This window comes from Manduca sexta, chromosome 7 (assembly GCF_014839805.1).
Source record: "Manduca sexta isolate Smith_Timp_Sample1 chromosome 7, JHU_Msex_v1.0, whole genome shotgun sequence".
Lineage (NCBI taxonomy): Eukaryota > Metazoa > Arthropoda > Insecta > Lepidoptera > Sphingidae > Manduca > Manduca sexta.
Window position 1 is genome coordinate 3,860,951 of NC_051121.1, and position 25,910 is coordinate 3,886,860.

Consider the following 25,910-nt stretch of genomic DNA (forward strand, 5'->3'; position numbering starts at 1 on the left):
GCGCGTATTGCGCCTTCTTTTTCATTTCTTGACACTTATACTCCTTCTACCATAATTCAGAAATAACTTGTTGATTTTTAACCGGATATTAATAAATATTTTTGTGTTAGAATTTATACGACGTCAATATTTAATAAAAGTTTTTTACAAAAATAAACCACATATCGTATTGTGACAGAGTCGTCAAGGCTATATACAAAAAAGAATTAAGAAAACTACAGCATTACTGATAAATATAGTGATTAAACATTCGACATATGTAAACAGCGCGTCTGTCTTGCTGCCTTTGACATAACATATCACTTAACAAGCCACACTGCTCAAGTCTCCGCCCGAGTCAGTCATTGACAAACTTTTTCTGACAATGACTGACATAACTTATACATTTTAAAAGATAAAAATACCTATAAGTTACAGCTGATTCCTACAAAGTATCCGAACGCGCAACTAAGCATTAAAGGTAAGAATAAACCAGTCAAAATAACCTGTAAGCATATTAACTTCAATAAAACTTCTGATTATTCCATTTCAGTGTAAATCCGTTGGTAGCGGTTACGATCGTTTGACATCGAACCAAAGAAACTAATTGTAGTTTATATTAAAAGCATCGCATTCAAAACCGATTCTACGTATAAAGAAACAGTATAAGAAACAATAGTAATTGCACAACCTTTTAAAAATACAACAAGATTTAACATCTGGAGATTAGAATTTTGTTCAAAAAGCCTGCTGTAGTATTTGAAAGTGGAGCGTTATGAATCCAATGATATTTTAAGAAGTATAGAATATATCAAACTAAAATTCTGTATGTTTACTGGTCTCCACGATTCAGTACTATTAAGTTAACGTAATATAGTTCTGCCGAAATTTCTGGTATTGGAGGAAGAAGCAAATGTACATCAAGATAATAGGTTAAGGTTTGCAGAGTGCTACGGATCACTATCGCAACCTCCGCTCGAAGTAATTCTCCTGGAAGATCTACGTGTACCGGACTTCATCATGCTGGACAGGTTCAAATCTTTACCTGAAGCATGCATCAGATCAGTGTTAAGATACTTTGCAACGCTGCATGCACTCTTTATCATTCGCCCTAAAACACAAAGCTTTGGATATATACTTTTTTGTTTTGTGGGCCAGCATGGATGGTGGAGCTGAGGCGTTTGTCTACTTTAGTCAGTTAGAAAACTCAGCGGCTTCGATAGTGGAGGGAAAGGTGAAAAAGAAACTCCTGAAGGGATAATTTGTACACGCATTGGCTGCAGCTGCAAAGATGTCAACACAAGATGAAGAATAAAAACATTAAATCATCCAACAAGGTGATTCTTGTTACAACAACATCATGTATAAATATTAGCATAGTTTCACTGCACTTAATAAAAATCCTACAATATATAATATACCCGACGATATACTCGACCAATAAGCATAAATGACAACTTAAAATATACATAGAAGGTAGCATTTTAGATGGCACAGTGTTGGGTATCTAACAATAAAATATTTTTACTTAATTTGTCTAAATGTCCTTCAGTCTGCTCTACAGTCCCTATTTTCTGACAGTATGACTAGACCAACACATTTCTTTATTACTGACTTTATTAAAATATTTAACCGATTTATATTCACTTTCCAGAGAGACACGCTTCAAGAATCAGTCATGATAGCTACCAGCTATCCAAAGTAAGCAATCCGTGCTGCGACATAATGTACCTCATCTTCAACTGCATGACTTGACCCAGTAATGTCTTCCATGACTGGTTCGACTACTGCCACGCCGAATTAGTCAAGGCATTATCCAATTTCGGCCTGAAAGTCAACGTCTACCTACATAATACATAGGTGCACTCTCTGTTTCTTCACTCTTATAATCCGGTGAGACGACAATCCGACATAACCAGACAGATCAGGCGAAGAACCAACGGATTTACGTACTTTTCGTTTTACACCGCCTACATCCTGATGGAGCCGCGACTGAGTATTTTGTTTTTTATTATGGAAAAATTAGTCACAATTATATTTTTGACCCGACCCGTTATTCGAACCCGGTACCTTAGCGCGGTAGTTGTACTCGTACCGTGTGTAAGTAGAACTATGCCACCGAGACAGTTAATGTTTAGTCGAATGATAGTAGATTACGATTCAATATTGAACTTGATTAGGCGGTGACGTATATTGGTCGTGTTTGACGACATCATGGTACGAAATAGCGAACCAGTTCAGTTTAAGTCCTGAACTGAGTCGGAATAAGAGATGATGGTAGGCCCAGAGGATAAAATAATACAAAAACGATAAAACAAAAACGATAAAATATTTTCACCTAAATCAAGGTATTAAATTAAGTTTGTAGCGAGTTAATACCCGCCTTTCAATTAACTTATTAACAGCTCGTATATATTAGTCATTTTTAATTTATTCGCTTTTAACCAAAATAAACAGTAACTTATCGGGAAATAACTAACTAAGGTTTCGGAACGCAGAACTCGAAGTATTGAACAAGCGAAACACACTTATAAGTACAGTGCGTATAGGTCTATCCTTTTTTAATTTGTTGTGTAGCGAACAGACCAGAGACAAATTTCATTCACTCATCCACCGAGTTCCGACTCAAATGCGATAGCGAGTTAATGACATGATGGTACGAAATAACCCGATTCAGTTTAGGAACCTATATTGAACTGAATCAATACTGAGTCGCTCGATAAAAGATGATGGTAGGCCCTCTGTACTGAGTTGGATTAAGAGATAATGGTAGGCCCACAGGGCGCGGACATGACACATTCATGGCGCGCGCCTTGTTCTAAAACATACAGTTTCCTATATTATAGAGTACTCTGTGACATACAGAAAGGACAGGGCACCGTTGCGAGCGCCAATGGACGGGGCTGCGGGCAGGGTGGGGCGCGAATGCCGGCACTCGCGCGTCGCTGTCACACGAAACTACCTGCATCCTTGAGTAGTTGAGACGTGTTTAGGGAAGGAAGATCATTGCATAATAAGTGAAAATGCGTGACGATATGTATTCAACGTTCAATTCTGTAGTTTAATTGAAAATCAACCAGTTCTCTATAATTATAATAGACCAGAGTATTGCATTAACCCTCTGTATATAAGCGAGATACACCAGTGCTAACACATCTTCATCTTCGAAAGAAGACATGTTATAGTGTCAAAATCGGACAGCTGAAAACCGTCATATCTCGCTGCGCCCAGCGGCACGTCCGTGCCACGACTATTATATATGTTTTAAAAAATTACGACGACGCGGCGCCCCGTCCATACTATGACTGTGCCCCACGATTTTCTGTGAGACTCGCGCCTTAGATTTACTGAAGAGCTTTCGATAATTTGATAATATGTAATATTGACCATCGCGTCAGGTAGCTATATATTGTTGACAACTCCCTGTCAATGTTAGTCTAAAAACACACACACACTCATTCACTTAATGTGTACTCCGTCCCGCGATATGATAGGAGGCGAGCCAAATAGGGAACAAATTTTTGGCCTCGAGCTAATACTGAGTTAAAAACCCAATTTCACTGCCCGATATTATAAACCGGTCTTCAGATTTGAAGGTAGCGCTGTAATTTAGAATATCCTGAAACAAGGTTATATTATTATGTGCAATTGGCTCCAAATGGTACTCTTAATTCGCTGCACGGTCCAGTGGGGTGCGGGCAAGAGAATTATAAAATCTATAGAATGTATAATTAATACCTTAAAAGAAAAATTAGACTCTCACTCATATTACATAATTGTTATCAGTGTTTTTGTTTGGACATATGTATAACAATAACTGTATTATATGATAATAATTTATCTCATACACTCATAAAACAGGACAGTCCATAGAATACGAAAAAACTAAAACAGTGTGATTAGTTATAACCCTGAATAAAAATGACAATAATGATACAACTCTGCTTAAAATGATTATATTAATGCAAAGGTCTAACGTCTCCAAGTCGTTAAAATTCCGCGCAATACTGTTATTATTAAGGTTTGTAATATCGCTGATCCTAGCGTGTAATGTCAACACCCTAAATTCTGTTAAGAGCAAATAATTTAGTAGTATTATAGTTTAAAGAATCCTTTTAATTGTTGCTGCCATTTATACTGTATTCTGAAAGGTCCGTAATATTTAGATTCTATTATACTCTTATCAATACATAGCAGAAATAATATACTATTTTTTTTTGCATTTTTCAGGGAGATTCAGTTGAATCAGTGATAATAGACTACCAAATGGTCAAAGAAAACAACCCTACGGGCGATCTCATGTTCATGATCTTCGCCTGCAGCGACCACGAAGGTCGTGTGAAACATTTCAACGACTGGCTCGACTACTACCACTCGGAGTTAGACGAAAGGCTCCACAACTTTTATTTGAAAGCCAACTACGTGTACCCTAGAGACCAGCTAGACGTTGACTTGAAGAGATACGCCAAGAGTATGCTCGGCGCATTAGTTCTGTCAGCTACTTTTAGTGTAATGCAACCTTCCAATGCTAAGAAAGTCAAAGATGCTATGGAAGAATATTACGAGCCTGAAGATGAAGCAGAAAAAGAAGCTAATATGAAAGGTCTTTTTACATTCGATGATAAATATAAGCAAATATACAAAAAGAGATTAGAAGGAATTATTGACAGTTTCATTTAGTTTGGACTTTTTTATAATTGTAAAATTTTAATTAAAGATATTTATTTCTCACAAATAATTAAACTATGCACTGAATAAATAATAACTATTTGGTATATCTATTTGCTAATATGATTCTTCGTATTTTCTTCTTCTAATTCATATATTTAAATAGGAGTCGCTGTCGTCGTATAAATGGGGCTGTGGAACGCAACAGTGTAGTTGGTTTAGCATATTATATGTCGCTTTCTAATTTTTAATCCCATAAAAATAATATGCTGAACAAGTCCGTTTGCTGACACCATATCATTTCTGGATATTAATAAGTATTTCTGTGCTATAACTTACACGATGTCAATATTTAATAAAAGTAAAGAACAAAAATAAATCAAATACCGTATTGTGACAAAGTTGTCAAAGGTATGTACAAAGAATTATAAAATCTGCAGCATTACTGATAATTGTACTGATTAAACATCTACCATGCGTAAACAGCGCTTCTATCTTGCTTCCTTTGACATCAAATGTATCATGATACAAGCCACATTGCTCAAGAGCCCACACGTGTCAGTCATTGTCAAACTTAATCCTGACAATGACTGACACAATTCATACATTAAAAAAATGTAAAAGATAAAAATAGCTATATGTTACGGCTGATTCCTACAAAGTTTAATGATTTCTTATGTTTACGCGAATGCTAGACATTAAAATTAAACTTTTTTTTACTAATTAATTACTGATAATTGTAGTGATGAAATATCCGTCATACGTAAACAGCGCCTCTGCCTTGCTTCCTTTGACATCAAGTTCATCGTGATATCTCGATAATCTAAAAATAAACGTAGGCTGGTAGAGGTACAGATTTTTGATAAGTTTCAGATAGAATTTGTAAACGTAAACCAAAACTACTGATATGCATATAATAACACAATTTTATCATAACTATATTATGTATAAATGCATACAATAGCTCCATTAAAAAGTAATAGTTAATTTAGTAAGACGTGAGTAAAACTTAAATATTATTTAGTGCAATTATCACTTAACATAAACACATGTACATAAACAATATCGCTGCATCATTTATAGTGGTAAGCAGAGAGTATAAATTGCCACTTTGTACGAAGTGTACATAACCCTCGTTGTGAATTCAAGTGACAGTTTAAAGTACCCTCAATCTATCCTTCTATTATCATCTATTTTTAGTTTTATCTCATATATTGCAAGCACAACCTCGGTGTAGTCGATTCCTTATTTATGCATACTCGCCTCTTGTGCCTATTACGACAGTTTTCTATCCTCACTAAAATGTCCACATCACCTTAAGACCCTTCCCCGAGCAAATGGCCTTGAAAAATCGTTCCATACGCTTTCTTTTTTTTTTATTGTTTGCAATGACGACACGAGCTTGCTGTTCGCCTGATGGTAAGCGTTACCACCCCCTATAAACAGTGGAACACCACCCAACACTTTGAATTACATATTATTGTTTGGTATTCCATTGCGCTCGCCATCCTGAGAAGTGAGATGTTAAGTCTCATTATGTCCAGTAGTTACACTGGCTACAATGTCCTTCAAACCGGTACACAACGGTGACTACACACTGCTGCTTGGCGGCCGAAATAAACATTGGGGTGCTAACTGCCCAGGCGAACTCTACCACCAGTTTCCGGCGGGAATAGGTAGATTCACGAATAATTTCAAAAAAATAAGAAGCACCTGCTTAACGCACCCGGCGTTAACGGCAGCATGAGGCCCACCTTCCACGCTACCGTCTATCCTGGGGTTCACCACAATGTGCGAAATGTGCACAACGTACACTAAGGGCGAACGGCCCCCTGCCGCCTGCCGACGACCCGCCGATGGCCCCTATTAGTTGCATTTTACGACAGGTAGGGGATACCGTGGTGGGATTCTCCAAGCGTCCCCAACCTACAGGGATGTCGTTAAGTTTTCTTAAATTTTCTAATGTTTGGCTCAACTTCTTAAATTTTGTTTTTCTTAAGAACCTCCTGAGAAAAAATGAATTAGCAGAATTGTTCCATCCGTTCACACGTGATGCGATGACCAAAAGAAATGAACGTTCATAATATATAGATTAACACATCAAATATTACACGTAACCTTTTAACAGTAAACAGCGTGGTATATATCTATATAATAATCTTTAAATAATATTATGGATATGCTAAGTCTTAAGTTATATTTTATCATAACAACATTATTTTTCCTAAATAAATAAATAAAATAAAAAATGTATATGGGATATCTAGCAATGATGATGAAAGTCAAAATCCGCGAGTTCTTAAACAAAAAAAAAAAACAAAAAACAATAACATATAACAAACCTGTGTCACCGAAAAGGTAGGCAGACATGCAACGAGGACATCAACTTTTCGCCTACATGTTCCGTCCCATGATGAGATAGGGGGCTAGCCTAACATCATATCGGGCACAAATTCCAGATTCCGAACTGATAAAAAAAAAACAAACTGCCCGCCCCAGGATTCTGAACACGGGTCTTCAGAGCGGTGTTGTAGATACGACGCGGGCAATACAACTATTCCAAATAAAATTCCAAATCAAATTATTGTTCACGGCTTTATTTTTAGAGCACTCTTATATAATTCTTGAATTGACTTCCTTAGCTCATTGCTTACTCCTTTCGAATTGGTTCCATTATCAGAAAATAATATAATCCAACTGAGTCATTACTCATTACGTGCGTAGATACTGCAATGACTAGACAAAATGTTATGTATCGCGAGTTGATCTTGTTGGCAACATAAACGTGAAAGGCCATTGGACATTGATAATATAATGTTATGATTTGACAATAATGGTAATATGTTTCAAGACCCAAATATATGTTGAAAGATAATCACGTGAAGATAGCGAGTTGATTATATTGTTCAAGTCATTCATGTAGTATAATAATAGCGAAGTGTCGTCAAGAGATTAAAAAATGCTTGTGCGCCTTCCAATTCGCCTATTTTTAATGAACGATCTCAATAGCCTTTTAGATCTATTGCACAAATGGCAGATCAGAACAAAGTTTTTTATGACATGCTAACAAATTGGTTATCTTGATTGGTTAATTACCGGAATCGGATTGAAGATTTAGATTATAGGAGGCTGTAAAGGGAAAGAAAAGATCAATGTTTCTATGGTGAAATACCACGTAGCAGTATCGACACTTAGCAGTTCCAGCCACTTTCCATGGACAAGTAAGATGCTGAAGATTATTGTTACGGCTGACGGACACATTATATTTAGAAATACTATAAAGCATAATACTTTTATTTATGCATTTTTTATAATCTATTTTATTGGGTCACCAAAGAGCTCTAAGCTCACTCTGCTTGGTGCCTTTGGTAACTAATAAATAAATAAGAATCCAAAATTTTCCTTACGTGTGTACTTTCAATTCTAAAAATCTTTTCTCCGAGTATCATTCTAGCTAACATTCTTTACAAAACAAATATACAGAACTGAACGTTATTCGTTAATGGTTTTAACAAAAAAAAATCTGTGGCTTTTTTGTTAAAATATAAAATGTTGAATAAAATGGCTTTGACAAACCTTGAATTTACGATTTCCAAAAAAATATTTTGTTTTTAAATTTTTACAGATGATATACAGATGGCACTGTTTAACTATTTCGCAGCGATTTTTTTATAACATAAATGGGGGATATTACTCCATTGATTCCTACCTGACCGAATTTCGGCTACCGAGGCCAATCTCAACGGAGATCAACCAAGTATGCAGGATATATTATAGTGCAGTAGTGTGTGCGCAATACGCACGTGCACTCTCTGTTTCTTCACTATCATAATCCGGTGAGACAGCAATCCAACCTAACAGGAGATAGATCAGGCGCAGGACTGTAGCGGCGTAAAGGTAGACGCCACTGTAGAGGAACAGGTGGTTGCGTTCCTCTATAGAGGGGGAAGATTTCCAGTCAGGCAGATGTTGCGTCCGACCGGCCGCGGCCCCTCCGACAGTTCCTAGTCGGAGGTGGTATATATGCTGCACGTCGCGCAAACTGTGCAAGCGTGATTCAGGATCGATGTCGCCATCTATCGTGGTTGCTGTGTGATTATCACTCCAGTTGTGTCTCTGCATCGATCTTCTTGCAGTTCCGGCGATGTTGACAAGATGGCGGTATATGCACTAACTGTACCGCCACAGGACCAACGGATTTACGTGCTTTCCGAGGCACGGGCGTATCACACCGCCAACTTCCTGACTATGAGCTGCGACTGAGTTTTTTTTGTTTAAGATGGAAACAAACCAGTGACAATAATTTTTGCCCAACTCGGGAATCAAACCCATGACCTCAGCGCGGTAGTTGTACTCGTACCGTGTATAATTACCGAGGCTGTCATACTTTATTAGACATTGGTCAACCAGCTGAAGTGTAGCCGATATTGTCGATGGTACCTGACTACTTCCTGATAAAATAATTATCGAACTTATATTTTTCCAAAATTCATACTGACCCTACTTTTATCTAATCAACAATATACATAAATATAGAATACGATTCATATTGTATTGAACAAAAAAAGATAAGTATCGATAATAACTAAGATAAATTACTATATAAATGCTGCCGTATGTTTATCACATTTCACTACAATTCAGGCCGGCAAGATGGTGCTCCAGTTCGAAGGTGCAGTTAATAATATCAGTGAGGTGCAGCTGGCTTTCATTCGCGACGTCCTAGAAAAAAGAGGATATAAAGATAACAAAGTAACTATTGAAGCAGTCGGTAAAGCTGGAGACAACTATATAGCCAATGTTAAAAGAGTCATTGCCAAAAACGAACATGGAGAATTTAGAATGATTGCCAAAATTGCGTCACAACATGAAGACTTAAGACTCTCCGCATCTATAGAACAAAATTTCAGAAGCGAACACATTTTTTATACTTTGGTCCTTCCTAAATATCAACAGTTTGAAGAACAAGCAGATTTACATAAAAATGACAGACTGAGATTTGCAGAGTGTTACGGATCATTACCCGAGCCACCGCATGAAGTGATCCTTTTGGAAGACTTGAATGTAGCAGGCTTCAGCATGTTGGATAGATTCACGCCACTATCAGATCAATGCATCAGGTCAGTGTTGAGAAACCTTGCCATTCTGCATTCTCTTTCCTTTGCACTTAAATATAAAGAACCAGAAACATTCAATGAATACAGAAGGCGTCTTGTTGATACCTCAACGAAAGTAGAAGAACGCCCAGAGATAATGTATTTCATAACACATATGGAAAAAACAGCCGCTAAGTTGGTCGACGGAGATGTGAGAAAAAGGCATATAAACAAATGTGTTAGCTATACTACGGTGCAGGCAGGCAAGGTGTTTAAAGAGATCGCAGGTTCGAAACACTCCGTCATCCAGCAAGGAGATGCTTGGACTAACAACATATTATTTAAATTTATTGTAAGTATTATTATTATACTGGATTACATAATTAACGTATTATCTGTATAAGACGAGGAAACACGCGTTGTAAAGCCAGACGGGTCAGTGCAGTGGGATGTTTAGTTTATTGTAACTCAACAGGAAATATACATCGCGCGTTAAAAACAGATACAATACTCAACTGGTAACTGGATTTCGTAGCAATCTGTGCAACTCTTCTAACTGGATACTTACAAATACGACGTTTCGTCTTAGATTAACTGAATTTCATTCGATAATTGGATAATATGTAATACTGACCATTGCGTCAGGTAGCAAATCTTTGACAAATACCTGTCATCGGTAGTTTATAAACACGTACACTTATTTATTTAATCTTGAGGGGTGAACTCATTTATCACCGTGTGTACCGTGAAATGATAGGGGGTGAAGCATATCGGGGACTAATTCTTGACCTCGAGCTGATAGTGAGTTGAAAAATCTATATCACGGCCCGAAAATAGAACCCGAGTCCTCAGATCTGAAGAGGCGGTGTAATCTAGAATATCCTTAGACGAGGGTGTATTATGTGCAATTGACAAAACGATATTCTTAATCCGCTGCTCGATCCAGTAGGGTGCGGACAAGATAATTGTCAAAGCTATCGAATGCAAAAGAAGAACCTTAAAGAAAACATTAGTTACACACTCAAATTACATAATTGTTAGGTTAGGAATATAACAATAACTGTATTATAATAATAATTTATCTCATACACTCTTAAAACAGGACATTGCATAGAATACCATAAAAAAAAACAGTGTGATTAGCTATAATCCTGAATAAAAATGGCTATAATGATACATCTCCGCGTAAAATGATTATAATGGGCAAAGGTCTGACGTGTCCAAGTTGTTAAAATACCGCGCAATACTGTTATTATTAAGTTAAGGTTTGTAACGTCGCTGATCCTAATGTGTAATGGCATGACACTTAATTCTGTTAGTGGCAAAAAATTGCTTATATTTGCTGCTATTTATACTGTATTCTGAATACTCTTATTAATATCAGAAGAAATTAATCTATTTCTTTGCATTTTTCAGGGAGATTCAGTCGAATCAGTGATGATAGACTACCAAATGGTTAAAGAAAACAACCCAACGAACGATCTCATGTTCATGATCTTCGCCTGCAGCGACCACGAAGGCCGGATGAAACATTTCAACGACTGGCTCGACTACTACCACTCGGAGTTAGACAAAAGGCTCCACGACTTTGGTCTGAAAGCCAACTACGTGTACCCTAGAGACCAGTTAGACGCTGACTTGAAGAGATACGCCAAGCATATGCTCGGCGCATTAGTTATGTCAGCGACTATGAGCGCAATGCAGCCTTCCAATGCTGAGAAAATTAAGGATTCTATGGAAGAATTTCACAAACCTACAAACCAAGAAGAAATAGACGCTGCTATGAACGAATTCTTTACATTCGATGATAGATATACGGAAATATACAAGAAGAAATTAGAAGGAATTATTGACAGTTTTATTAAGCTTGGACTGTTGAAAAACATGTAAATTTTTAATTAAAGATATTTATTTCTAATACGTAATTAAACCGTGTATTGAATAATAAAATTACAAATAATAACAATTTGGTATACCTATTAGCTATTATGATTTTTCATTATTTCTTCTTCTAATTCAGATATTTATAAAGGAGGCGCTACACTACTACACTACAGTGTAGTTGATTTAGCATAATATTATAGCTGAATAGGTCCGTTTGCTCACACCATATCATTGTGAGCAACGCACATTTGAACTAGGATTTTTTAACTACGTTTTTATATCATACAATAATTAACGTTGTGCGCACCTGTAGTCGTTGTGCGATGCTCCGTCTCGCTGCGCCAAGCAGCATTTAGTATCGGGGGAAGCAAGTCCGAGCTTTTTATAGCTATGACAGATGTGTGCAGTACACTGGGGCCAAAATGGCTCACCGTCCCAACATATCTACATACTTTTCCCATGTAGAAAATACAACCGTAATGATGGTTGATGGAGAAGATAGAAAAAGGCATCTGTTAGCCACGTCGCACTGGCTTCCAAATTACCAAAAGAGGTTAAAGGCGCAAAACACTCCATCATCCAACAAGGAGATTCGTGGACTAACAACACATTATTCAAATTTGATGTAAGTGTTATATAACTCTTAATAAATGTGCTTCATTGGTAAATATGGTAAATATGGTCATTAAAGTTTGGAGCAATAGTAACAAAGAATTAAAACGTCTTCAAAAACAAATAATACCCAAAAAATAATTTATTTACTGATAGTAGGTCTCTCTTATGTGAGAGTCCGCGTGGCTACGTACCACCGCAAACACCTCGGCTTACCCCTGAAAAGGAGAAAAAGGTGTGATGCTATTTAAAAGAAGACAACCATACCCAACGCAAAAGCATAACTTAAAACTTTACAAGAAATCAAAATTCGCAATTTATTTTACTTGGATGACATAATTATTCAAGTTATTTTTAGTTTTAAAACCAAACTACTGAAGCGATTTTGAAATAAAATATATACAACCAATCTGGAGGCATGGTCTTTCTTATAAATAATAAAGAATTTTCCAAATCGCTTCATAAATGACCGAGTTCTGAGTTAAAAAACATTAATACACATCATTATTTTTTGAAGTTGGTTAAACGAGGTAATCATTGCTATCGGAGACTTATCTTACATAAAACATTTTACGTCCTGTTTGTAAACTTGTTATCAATATTATTAAATATTAATCCTATCATGATATTTATTTATTTGGAATTATGATAAATTTTATTACAAAACAGGAAATCGCGTAAATAAGTGAAGTTGTGACTTTTGATACTGAATAATAATGTTAACATGATTGAAAATCATATAACATTTTTTCCCGCGCTTATACTGCCATATCTCTCACAGTAGATATGATATACAAATCTCCATATTTTATAATTTATGTTGGTTTGAAGAATGTTTTTATAATGTTTTCGGTTTGTGAAAGGATTTTATCTTATTCTTGTATATGTTAGTGATATCAAAACAACTATATCTAATATTGATGTCCAATGATAATGAAGTCAAAATCTCAGTAATAATTTCATTTTTGTCTCCTATTGTTTGCTGCTATATCTACTACAAAATGATCAGGTATATTTACATTCTATAATTCACGTAAAAATACCAGAAGTTAAATGATCTCCTTTTTATATTTTTCACGAAGATATGCTCGAGCAATCAGTGATGATAGACTACCAATTGAACAGAGAAAACAATCCTACGTACGATCTCATGTACATGATCTTCGGCTGCAGCGACCACGAGACTCGACAGAAAATATTATACATCGGACTTGAAAGAAAAATACAATAGTTTGATTTCTTAAGGTTTGTAATGTCGCTGATCCTAATGTGTAGTGGCGGGATCCGAAATTATGTTACTAGTAAATAATTTAGTATTATTTTTGTTTAAAAAATACTTCTAATTTTTGCTGTTATTATACGGTATTCGTAATGGTCAGTAATATTTAGATTCTATTATACTGTTATCAATATTGGAAGAAATTAATCTATATTCTTGCATTTTTCAGGGAGATTCAGTCGAATCAGTGATGATAGACTACCAAATGACCAAAGAAAACAACCCAACGAACGATCTCATGCTCACGATTTTCGGCTGCAGCGACCAGGAGACGCAGGTGAAACATTTCAACGACTGGCTCGACTACTACCATTCGGAATCAGACCAAAGGCTCCACGACTTTGGTCTGAAAGCCAACTACGTGTACCCTAGAGACCAGCTAGATGCTGACTTGAAGAGATACGCTAAGTTATGAAATTACCCTTTCTACATTATTCTACTTAAATATCTAAATAATATTAATATATAAATTTGCATGCTGTGATCTCCTATAATTGGAGGAGCACGTCACATTTTTAATTTGTAATAATGCTACACCATTTTTTTATTTTATGTCGTATATCCTTCGTTGGAGTTCCTTAAATAAATAAATTAATTAATTATCGCATCATTACATATTTTTTTATTTTACTTAAAATATTAAAGATAATCAATGCATTCATACATAAAACAAGACAGGCAACAACGATTCTTTAAAGTGATGCCACTAATAGAATACTAGTTTGATATATAGGATCTGTCTGAGCAAAGTAATCAGCAGCAGACAGAATAAGAATGGATACGTTTAAAATGTGTTGCTGGCGTAAGATATTCAGAATACCGTGGACTACACAACGAACTAACATGTCCATCCTGAAACAACTGCATTTCGAACAAAGACAAAGGCATTCTGCGACCTTTTTACCCCGAACCTTAAAGTACTTTGAACATGTCACCAGATACGATGGTCTTTTCCAAACAACCTGGAAAAAACCCTCATGGTTGGAAAGGTGGAAGAGACCACGAGGACGTTACTCCAAAAGATAGACCATTACACTCATGATACGTAGATAGACCAAGTTTCTGATGCGTTGAATGTCTTCATTAATGGCGCACCTCATCAGGCAGAAGACTAAAGCCGATGGAGAGATCACTACGAAGATATTTGAGAGTCATTCCTCAACGATAAGGGACCGATTGGAAATAGCAAAGTAAATAAGGAGCAGCACAATTAACGCCACCTATGCAGCTAATAGACACGATATTGTAAAACTGTACACTAAACACCTCGCCTTCAGCTAGATGTCGCTAGTAGTATTAAAATGTACATAAATCAAAAGAAGCATTGCTAATCATGTCCAATCAATAAGGCAGATAAAAATATTATTATTTGAGATATACTACACTGTGTACACTTAGATAGCAGTTACGCTGAATCACTTCCTATTACCAATTTTTGCTATTTTATATATTTTGTAACAATATTAATTTTAGCTATAAACGTCGTTTTATTATTATTATTTATTCTATATTATAGGTTAAGTTTTTCCTCTGCTCAACATAAGCTTGGTATGCTAAGCGCCCGCCCTGGGACCCTCAGGGAAGGGTGGTCCAGTTTCCCTTTAAGTGAAAACAGAATCCCCTAGAACTTTACTGATTATTTTTTTTGTGTGGATGGATGCCTGTTTCTGGATGTATGTTTACGCCTGGGTCCCATTTTGTAATATTATCTATTTTTATTATACTATAACTAATAACCTAATCTACAGTTGGAAAATAATTATATATGTTTACTATATGAGTTGAAATTAAAGTCAAGCAAGACACTGTGTAGAAGGATAGGACTCCTTGTCAGAAATAAAACTTATTCCTGACACACTTTATATATTTTACAAGATTTAAAAGATAAAAAGCCATATATTACTACTGATTCCTACAAAGTATCCCAACACGCTAACTATTTATTGGCGGTAAGAATAAACCAGTCACAATAACCTGTAAGCATGAAAACTTCAATAAAACTTACACTTACTGATACTTTACAAGGTCCTGTGTTAATTTTTACAAATTTTGCAAAATAAAATAAAAAAATCTTGCCTGTAAAAATTAGAAAAGACAATAATTCGTCTTTCCCCTTTATTTATTTTTCGGTATTATTGGAAATTTTCACTGAATTTGCACATCAAGTATTACGTAGAACCTCGTAATACAGAGCCAGCGATATGTCAACTTGTATTCAAATCCAACATATTTATGCGTATGTGCTTTTTTTATTCCTGCTTGAATGATGAGACGAGCTTGCCGTTCGCTTGATGGTAAGCGATACGATCACCCATAAACAGCAGAAACACCATCCAACACCTTAAATTATAATGTATCGTTAGGTATTCCACTGCGTATGTCCAGTATGTCCAGTACTTATGCTGGCTACAATGTCCTTCAAACCGGAACACAACTGTGACTACACACAGCTGCTTGGCGGCCGAAATGGCGTCTGATCCCGGAACGCGACACACTTACGTGGGTCACTATGGCGGGTTTTACCACCTAGTGTACGGTGGTCGCTATCCGGGCGGTTATAAAATATATCCTACCACTAGCAAGTATATCACCAGCTATGGAGTCTTTGCTTTAACTGTTACACACTGCTACTTAACATAAAATATTTCAAATCACGTAAAAAACATGAAGATTCATAACACTCATCTCACTAACTAAATAAAAACGCGAGATGAACGAAATGGTCCCTCAAGAAATTTCGCAGATACAAATCGGACTGACCCCCGATTCCGCCGTTCCTACGGGAGGTCCCTTTATCATATTTGTTGATTACTTTGGACCACCGAGACGGATTAGTTAACAATTTGTCTTCGGAATTACCCAGGTTTTGAACGTGACGTCATTTTTGTCGTGTTAAAGTTGATTGTTTGAATTAGTTGATTTCTTTATTATTTTTAAATGCATCGTTGTTAAGATTTTTAGTCGACCTCTATGTAAGGTTGTTACCGGAGATGATTAAAACAAACTGAATGCTGGCTAAATACTAATGTTTATTTGCATATTCAATCCTTTTGTAATAAGATCGGACATACATAATATTATCCATTACATTTTAATAATTGTTTTTTTCAACATATCAATGCATGCCGGGGGGCAACTTAAGCTAATGCATTATAATATTGTTAGTAATTTGTAAAGGTTGATTGATTTAATGTAATTACCGCTGTTTGTCCTTAAAATAAATAAATACTAGGTAAGTTTCATCTCATCTAATAAGTATGCAGCGTAATTACCAATGTTACGTCTTCTCCGATGTCAAGCTTTACTGATATAAATCGGTTTAAAATATTGCATGATGTAAAAAACTGATAAAACAATTATCTAATGTATAGTTAGTTTTTATAGGTAATCTTCAAGAGCTAAAAAGGCTTGAAAGTCAGTACGAATGATTTCTTTAAAAAGAATAGAATACAAGTGAGCAGAGACAACCACCGACAATGTTGTGCGCTCGGTAGTTTTACCAGACGTCCCGTATTTTAGGCACATAAATCGATCCCGTAAATCGATCGATCTGCGATTGACAAGTACTCACGCGCGCAACGTTTACATTTTCGCATACATATCAATACGAGTCGGTTTTTAATAAATTGAATAAATAGAGTTGATAGCTGTTTTTAATTACGATTATAATTGCATTGATCGTTACAAATATGTTAAAACTGACTTGATTCTCGGAAAAATACTTAAAAATGTAACAAAGTAATTTTGTTTCTTATTAGTTCCGGGTAGAAAACTGAACTCAACTGCAGTATTTTTTGCCCATTTGTCTCTTAAAGTCTGAAAAAAATCTGGCAGCCCTAGCGCATAGTCTCTGCACCGAATGCATGCCCGTGCTCGGGGGACATTTACTTTGGCCTTAGGCACACAGTCAAGTGTGTATACCTCATGGTTGCCAAATTCATATTGGGGCTTATGAGGGCTCGGAAACAATTCTGGCCTTCTCTCCTCCCCCTAACCTTAGAGGGTTCCTCATAGACCACCACGCTGGCCTAGTGTGGATCAGCAGACTTCACATACCATCAAAACTCTTATAGCAAACTTCTCATACATGCAGGTTTCCTCGCGATGTTTTCCTTTAACGTTAAATCAGGCTATAATTCACGAAGAAATCACACAAAACTAGAAAACATAATGGTGCGTGGTCTTGGGCTTGCAGACATTCGTCTCGGCAGTCCGTTCTATTAACTAATTAAGTCACGATATTTTCAATTATTATTATCGCCATCATTTTTATCGCCGCGACGTAATGTACTACATTAATGGTTCTATTTTCACTAAATAACAATAATAGTATATCCATTCATATACATTACTCTCCATTGCCCCAAAAATATACAGAAGCCAAAAATAAATAACAAATAAGATTTACACAGCCTTTTAATGCAGTAAGCGGGAAATACTAACAATTTAAATCTCACTGTATTACAATAAAGGAAAAAAGTAATGAAAATATGACGGCAATGTTTCATAATTTAAGACATTTGAATACAATGTATATTACAAGGGTTGCCATGCATCCGGGTTTTTCCGGAACTGTCCGAGGTTGTAAGATATCCGTAATTTATAGAAAGGGGTCTCAAATATGTGTTTTTAAGCCGCACTTAGCGAATATTATGACATACTGTGTTTAATCTTTTCACGTAGCTTTATACTATACTTTTGTATTTACAACTGAATATCCCGCCTTCATATGAAATAATGAAATCATTAATATTAGTACATGATCATGATTGCGATATATAATCAGTAACCACACACGCACACACAAGTCATTATACACGTTAGGTTAGGCAGAAAAGCAACAGGTGCATCCATTTTTCTTTGTTTTCCGTCCCGTGATGTGATAGGCGGCGAGGCTATCATCACATCGGGCACACATTCTCGACCCCGGGCCGATATTGAATAAAAACCCGCCCTGCCCGGCCCAGGCTTCGAACCCGACTCCATATCGATAGTCGTACCGCACGCAATACAACTCCACCGAGACATTTAATTGAGTGTAAAATGATCTGCCCTTTTTGAGCAAACATATATACTTTATATTATGTACTATCCCACTGTTGGGCTCGGGCTTCCTTCACAGCTAAAGGGCTTAGGCTTTAGGCCTCCACACTCACCTAGTGACCAGATACAAGTGGAGAACTGTATGGACATAGTCACCTTCGGATTTCTTATATAGAATTTCCGAACAAAATATATTTCAATATTTTATAATCATCCATACGTAAATTTTAAACTGACCAAGGATTTGGGGTTTCGTCCATTATCGGCAAATGTACGGGCATATTGGATTTGCGTTTCGATGGAAATTCAATAAATGCTAAATCCGCATCAATTTTACGTCCGAAGCTTCTTTGAGCAAATAATTTATTAGCGTCAGGTTGTTAAATATTTAATACGATTCTCTCGACTGTTCAACCATTACATACAATTTTAAAAATACTTTTTTTCAACATTAGGGGCCGTTCAAGTATTACGTTACGCAACTTTTGAAGATTTTTGTATTATTCCCAATTATTTTACGCAAAATACCGGAAAGTCGCTAAAATACCTTCGTAATTATTTTAAAATAAAAAAACCAATGTTACATAACGCTTTGTACGAACGCCCCCCCCCCCCCCCGCCCCTGTTACGTATCGTAACATTTTACAAGTCCCCCCTCCCCCCAAATTGCGTTACGAATACTTGAACGGCCCCTTACTATGTTTATTAGCTTGGTAAGGCCGGCTTATACTAACACACTGGATTTTGGGTGAGCATTTTAAGCGCTCGCAACCCTAGAAAATTGAGCTGCCAAGCTGAGGGCAACCAACTAACGAGTTACGAACCTCGGCTCAAGCCGGTCACTGGGAGAGAATGAGACTTCAACGATTATGGATGATTAAAGAAAATGAGTTGCTTTAAGTACTCTAATTATTCTGGTTGTGTTGCCTGGTTTGAGTTTCTCCAGATGTTTCAAGTTCGTAGTTTATTTATGATACCCAATTAATTCAAAAAGTAATAAACTAAAAATAAAATCTTCATAAAAAAACATTTACAATTTTTTTATAGGTTTGGTAGTAAACAATACCTAAATAACAAAATGTTAAAACAGTGAATATCGCTATTTTTTCAGATACAATACTTAGGAGCCATAGATGTATACCTTAAAATTATAATAGCTGACAAGAAGTGTCAGTAAACCATACAAATATCATAAATGCAAAACTTCGGATATTTTTGTTACTCAATCAAGCCAGAATGGCTAAACAGATCTCAATGAAATTTAACGCAGAGATAGATTATAGTCTGGAATAGCACATACACCAGTAGCGAAGGTTCCATAAAACCCGAGTCTTGCCGTCTTCCCTTTTCTGATTGTAAAATCTAATTATCATTATAACTATTGGCAGATCGCAATCATGCATATTAATACCTATATGTTATATCACACTTCGCCTCTGATATAGACTGCACTTAGTTTTTTTCCTGGGATAATATACAGGGGAACTTTTGTACCGGAAAAACTGCATCACAAAAGCGGAGCCGAAAGCAAAAGCTAGTATAGTAAAATTTTATTTTCCAAGTGATATCGGGAATCTTAGGCAGGCCCCTTACGAGATGGACCGACGACCTGGTGAGGGTCGCCGGAGTCCGATGGATGAGGGCGGCCCAGAACCGGTGGCGCTCAATGGGGGAGGCCTATGTCCAGCAGTGGATGATTTCCGACTAAAATGATGATGATAGTGATCAGGGATCGAAAATTTTTGGAGCTACGTAAAGTTCAACAACCTGCAAATCTTCAGTAAGGTAGTATCATATTCTTGTCGGTCATAAATCTCCAAAATGCGATATATGTTCAGTACTTGATAAATTAATATCGAACATGACTTTATCCTATTCTATTTCGGTCAAGGAGTTTGATATTGAGATAAAACATCTTGAGGTCATAACAGGTGCTCATTTCAAGTGGTTTTAGTGATTATCTTATCACGTATGGTAATTTCGAAGGGATCTATCAAAAGCTTTATAAAACAGTTAAGTCCTGTCAATCAGCTAACCCTCGATCTTAATTCTTTATTATAAATACCTTGAAATAATCTCTATCAATATAGTAGTTAAAGTTAAAATTAATTTGAATGAACTGAATTTCGCTGCGCCTTATATTAAATTAAATAAAAAATATATATTCATAATAATATCAGCCCTGTATTATATAGTGTTCCACTGCTGGGCACGGGTTTCTACTACTTAGAGAGATTAGGCCTTAGTCCAGCACGCTGGCCTAGTGCGGATTTGTAGACTTCACACACCCTCAAAATTTCTATAGAGAACTTCTCAGGTATATAGGTTTCTTCACGATGTTCTTCTTCCGTTAACGCAAGCGATAATTCACAAAGAACACACACATAATTATGGAAAAGTCAGAGGTGTGCCCTTGGGTTTTGAACCTATGCGTATTCGTCTCACCAATGTATTCCACAACAGACTAGGCTGTTATGGCTTACCCTGCATCCTCCTCCTTGCGTCGATTAATCTCAACCCTGCATAAAAGATATTAATTAATTGTGGTCATTGACCTAAACATATTTTATTGCATTAGTTTACGGAAACGAGCCCTAATCATAAGAATAGGGTTCAACGCCCTGCCTTGATTATCGTTTCAAGGTCACATCAATGCCTTATCGGTCAACTTCGTTAGATCACGCATACACGATAACCACATATCACCTAATATTTATATCCGTTTCTATTTGGGTCAAGTATTAGATAAAAGTTGGGGAGTTGGGCACGAGGTATTTTTTATTAAGTTTCAGCGATATACTAGTAGAACCTACGTCATCGCTGTCAACGGTTCACAGTGACCTATATCAAGTTATCTTTTTTATTATTTAATTATTTTTTTAGTATTTTTGTACACTAGAACATACCAACACTAACGCATGCAGTAGAAATCACACAGATAAAAAACATGTGTGTGTACCTACTTATGTACACACGTAAGAAGTTATACTATTTTGGCGTAAGGTAAAAATATTTCTAAAAACTATATCCTTCCTGTTATCTTATGTTTATAGAGAAAACGACATTAATAATAGAAAAATTATTCTATTATTAATTTATTAATTTCTTTGTACATATGAAATAATAATTTAACTAATGACTAGCTAATTTCGTAGTGTCAGATTTCCATGAAGGTGTGCAAGCGCACCGTTAAAATTTGCTCTCATCATTTTTCCCTAACGCGCTGAAAGAAGTATAACTTAAAAATTATCATAATACCTACACATCTAGATAATGGTCACTAAATTACAGAACCCTTTTGCCACATCAATCCTTGGACAGAACAGGATGGATGGAATCAGACCTACATCCAATTAATTAAGTTTAAATTACCTTAAAAGTTATCGTTTATGCAAAAAATTAATAAATATTTATTGTGTACTAGTTGACTCAACTTACGTTGTCCCGTCTGAAGGATGATTATTGTATTCTTATTGGTATTAAAATTAAAAAAAAACTTTTTAACAAAAAATTATACCGCTTTCGAAAACCACTAAAAACCAAAAAATGATTTAACATTACCTCTTTACTGGTTACCATTAGGAACCTCGCTAACTGAACAATTAACGATGAGACTCAAGGGAAGAGAAAGAACAGATCTGTATCTGTGAATAAAAAGAAAAGGGACTACATACCATACGAAACACTAATATAGGAAATATATAATTTTCTAAATCGTGCTAAAAAACTGTTAAAGCAACCTTAATGACTGCGATTAGAAGATTAACTTTTTTTGTCCAAATCGTAAAATCAAAGTCCACGTTTCCTTGTCTGCTTCTAAGTAATTCGTCGAATATTTTTTCATAATCGAAATCTTATCTTAACCTTTCCCAATTCAAAAGTCTCTATATGTGTTTTAAGGGGCTTAAAAATTAGAAAGTGACTTATAATATTCTAAACCAACTACACTGTTGCGATCCACAGCTCCATTTTTACGACGATAGCGACTCCTATTTAAATATCTGAATTAGAAGAAGAAAAAATGAAGAATCATAATAGCTAATAGGTATACTAAATAGTTATTATTCGTCGCTCAATTATTCAATACATCGTTTAATTATTTATAAAAAATAAATATCTTTAATTAATGTTTTATATTTTTTATAACAGTCCAAACTTGATGAAATTGTCAACAATTCCTTCTAATCTCTTTTTGTACATTTCCTTATGTTGACCATCGAATCTAAAAAAATCTTTCACAGCAGCTTCTTTTTCTTCTTCCTTAACAGGCTTGAACTGTTCCTCTGTAGAATCCTTAACTTTCTCAGCATTAGAAGGTTGCATTAAACTAAAAGTTACTGCCACAACTAATGCGCCGAGACTACTCTTGGCGTATCTCTTCATGTCAGCGTCTAGCTGGTCTCTAGGATACACGAAGTTGGCTTTCAGACCTAAGTCGTGGAGCTTTTGGTCTAACTCCGTGTGGTAGTAGTCGAGCCAGTCGTTGAAATGTTTCACCTGCGTCTCCTGGTCGCTGCAACCGAAGATCGTGAGCATGAGATCGTTCGTTGGGTTGTTTTCTTTGGTCATTTGGTAGTCTATCATCACTGATTCGACTGAATCTCCCTGAAAAATGCAAGAATATAGATTAATTTCTTCCAATATTGATAACAGTATAATAGAATCTAAATATTACTGACCATTCAGAATACCGTATAATAACAGCAAAAATACTACACATTAGGATCAGCAACATTACAAACCTTAATAAATCAAACTATTGTATTTTTCTTTCAAGTCCGATGTATAATATTTTCTGCCGAGTTACAATAAATGAAACAGCGTATTTCGTTATCTTAAGTAGATAAGAAGTTAATTTCGCATTCAAGATTAATATTAATACTTACATGAAATTTGAATAATATGTTGTTAGTCCAAACATCTCCTTGTTGGATGACGGACTGTTTCGACCCTGCGATTTCTTTTGAAATCTTGCTACTCTGTTCCATATTATAGCTAACACATTTGTTTACGTGTTTTTTTCTCACATCTCCTTCGACTACGTTAACGGCATTATTTTCTAAATAGGACCAGAAATATTGTATGTCTGGGCGCTTTTCATCTATTACTAAAGTGTCTATAAGGTTGTTTTTACATTCATTGTATGTTTCTGGTTCTTTATATTTAAGTGCGAAGGAAAGAGAATGCAGAATAGCAAGGTTTCTCAGCATTGACCTGATGCATTTATCGGATAGTGGCGTGAATCTATCCAACATGCTGAAGCCTGCTACTTGCAAGTCTTCCAAAAGGATCACTTCATGCGGTGGCTCGGTAAATGATCCGTAACATTCTGCAAACCGTAGCCTGTCATCATTATGTAAACCTGCTTGTTCTTCAAATTGTTGATATTTAGGAAGGACCAACGTATACATAATATGTTCGTTTCTGAAACTTTGTTGTACACCTGCAGTAATCCTTAAATGTTCCTGTTGTGACGCAACTTTCGCAATAATTCTGAATTCTCCATTTTCGTTTTTAACAATGATTCTTTTAACATTGGCTACGTAATTGTCTCCTGCTTTACCGACTGCTTCAATAGTTACTTTGGTATCTTTATATCCTCTTTTTTCTAGAACTTCGCGAATGAAAGCCAGCTGGACCTCACTGATATTATTAACTGCACCTTCGAACTGGAGTACCATCTTGCCGGCCTGAATTATAGTCAAATTTTATAGAAGTACACCAGCATTTATATAGTCATTTATCTAATTTATCTTAGCGACAATCGATACTAATCTTTTCTTTTTAAACATAATATGTAAAGTATGCTTGAATATATATTGTTGATTAGATAAAAGTAATGTCAGTATTACCTAATGTTGGAAAAATATAAATTCGGTATTTTAACAGGAAGTAGGCAGGTATTATCGATATCAATATCGGCTACACTTCAGCTGGTTGATTAATATCTAATAGAGTAGCGACCCGCATATTTGTAATAAAAAAATGCTGCGAACTGGTTAACCATTGCCTTCTGCATATTATCTGTAGAAATCTAAAAACAATAAAAACAAAGTTTGCGAATCGTAAATTCAACGTCTGTCACAACCATTTTCTTCAAAATGTTGTTCGAACTATTGATGAAATGATGTCCAGTTCAGTATATTCGTTTTGTTTTAAATACTAGCAAGAATTCATGCTAAAATTATCGGGCCATTTAAGAGAAACTTGATAGCCAAGCCTTTTGCTACGGTTCGGGACCGTGGACTTTTTTTCAAGCTATGGGAATAAAATTTGCGCGATAACTTGTGAGCGTGAATTGCTGGCTTTCTATATGGGCGTAAAGAGCTATCATCGTTTATGGGCACGCTTCGAAGCTCACGACCGAAAATGCCGAAGTCTCACAGAGCTGTCGATTGCTGCTGATATCGCCCACCTTGTTCCTTCTGCATATCAATGATATGTTATCGCTTGGGAACATTCATTCTAATGTAGAAGACAGCACGGTTGATGGGCGATATGAGATTATGAGACCATGATTCGTAGTGACGAAGCGCACGGATTTTGTTATTGAGGTTAACCGGACTTTGAGCCTCATTTCTATATGGGGTTCCTAGTACCTAATTGAGTTCAATGCCAAGAAAACGCAGATGTGTGCGATAACGTGCAAACGATCCCTGTTTTATTCTCTCCCAAATTTAAAAGTGGAAATTCATTAATTGCGAATTTGCTACTCATTGCGGAATGACCTGCGTATCCTCGGTGTGGACATCCGCTGTTATCTGAATCCAAGTAATCACATGGAAGGCGTAATATCTACCACATCACGCAGTGTTGAAATCCTGAACAGCATGCGTCGGTTTTTCACGACCGGTCAATTCAATCCCGTATATAAATTGCATGTACGGCCGGTTATGGATTACAACTCGCGCCTCTGGGACTGTTTCACCCAATACTTGTTTGATGCCTCGGATGGATTTCAGCGGCAAGCCATCCACAGAATGAAAGATATAGACGAGCAACTTGAATTCGTCACAGTTGCGAAGGGATGTCGCTTCTCTAAGCGTGTTGTATCAATTGTATCATGGCCAATGCTCTGAGGAATTGTTCAATTTGAAAAACCTCTCCTTTAGAACTTCCCCAGCAGAACCTTGAGTGCTGGCATGCGAAGCTACAGCTTGATTGCTAAAACCATCACGACTCGAACGCATAGATACGCCAACTCTTTTCTTTGCCGCATTATCAGACTTCGGAATGGTTTGGGTGGGCGCGTGTTCCCTTCTTCCTATAATTCTGGGACATTCCGCCTTAGAGAGAAAGAGCTTATTAGTAAGCCAACATGATTGTATTGATTGTAGCCATCTGTTGCC

At 36.2% G+C, this 25,910-nt stretch overlaps 3 protein-coding genes across 3 annotated transcripts; 2 read left to right on the plus strand and 1 right to left on the minus strand.

Moving 5' to 3' along the window:
* Positions 1 to 4,095: 4,095 nt before the first annotated feature.
* On the plus strand, positions 4,096 to 4,801 carry LOC115447728. The gene has a single exon (XM_030174937.2). The coding sequence runs from the start codon at positions 4,246 to 4,248 to the stop codon at positions 4,657 to 4,659; it is 414 nt and encodes a 137-aa protein (XP_030030797.2). The 5' UTR covers positions 4,096 to 4,245; the 3' UTR covers positions 4,660 to 4,801.
* Positions 4,802 to 9,294: 4,493 nt separating this feature from the next.
* On the plus strand, positions 9,295 to 11,725 carry LOC115447735. Its single transcript, XM_030174943.2, has 2 exons — positions 9,295 to 10,095; positions 11,160 to 11,725. The coding sequence occupies exons 1-2, from the start codon at positions 9,301 to 9,303 to the stop codon at positions 11,631 to 11,633; spliced, it is 1,269 nt and encodes a 422-aa protein (XP_030030803.2). The 5' UTR covers positions 9,295 to 9,300; the 3' UTR covers positions 11,634 to 11,725.
* Positions 11,726 to 22,622: 10,897 nt separating this feature from the next.
* Positions 22,623 to 24,258, minus strand: LOC115447730. The gene is made up of 2 exons (XM_030174939.2): positions 23,448 to 24,258; positions 22,623 to 23,166 (listed from the first exon to the last, which is right to left on the minus strand). Exons 1-2 carry the CDS (start codon positions 24,240 to 24,242, stop codon positions 22,702 to 22,704), a joined length of 1,260 nt encoding a protein of 419 aa, XP_030030799.2. The 5' UTR covers positions 24,243 to 24,258; the 3' UTR covers positions 22,623 to 22,701.
* Between the last annotated feature and the right edge of the window lie 1,652 nt (positions 24,259 to 25,910).

What these genes read in the sequence shown, in the direction of transcription:
- LOC115447728 (XM_030174937.2), top strand. Translation starts at nt 4,246, where the DNA reads ATGGTCAAAGAAAACAACCCTACGGGCGATCTCATGTTCATGATCTTC.
- LOC115447735 (XM_030174943.2), top strand. Translation starts at nt 9,301, where the DNA reads ATGGTGCTCCAGTTCGAAGGTGCAGTTAATAATATCAGTGAGGTGCAG. An exon ending in ACATATTATTTAAATTTATT is followed by an intron (nt 10,096 to 11,159) that starts GTAAGTATTATT and finishes TGCATTTTTCAG; the next exon opens with GGAGATTCAGTCGAATCAGT.
- LOC115447730 (XM_030174939.2), bottom strand. Translation starts at nt 24,242, where the DNA reads ATGGTACTCCAGTTCGAAGGTGCAGTTAATAATATCAGTGAGGTCCAG. An exon ending in ACATATTATTCAAATTTCAT is followed by an intron (nt 23,167 to 23,447) that starts GTAAGTATTAAT and finishes TGCATTTTTCAG; the next exon opens with GGAGATTCAGTCGAATCAGT.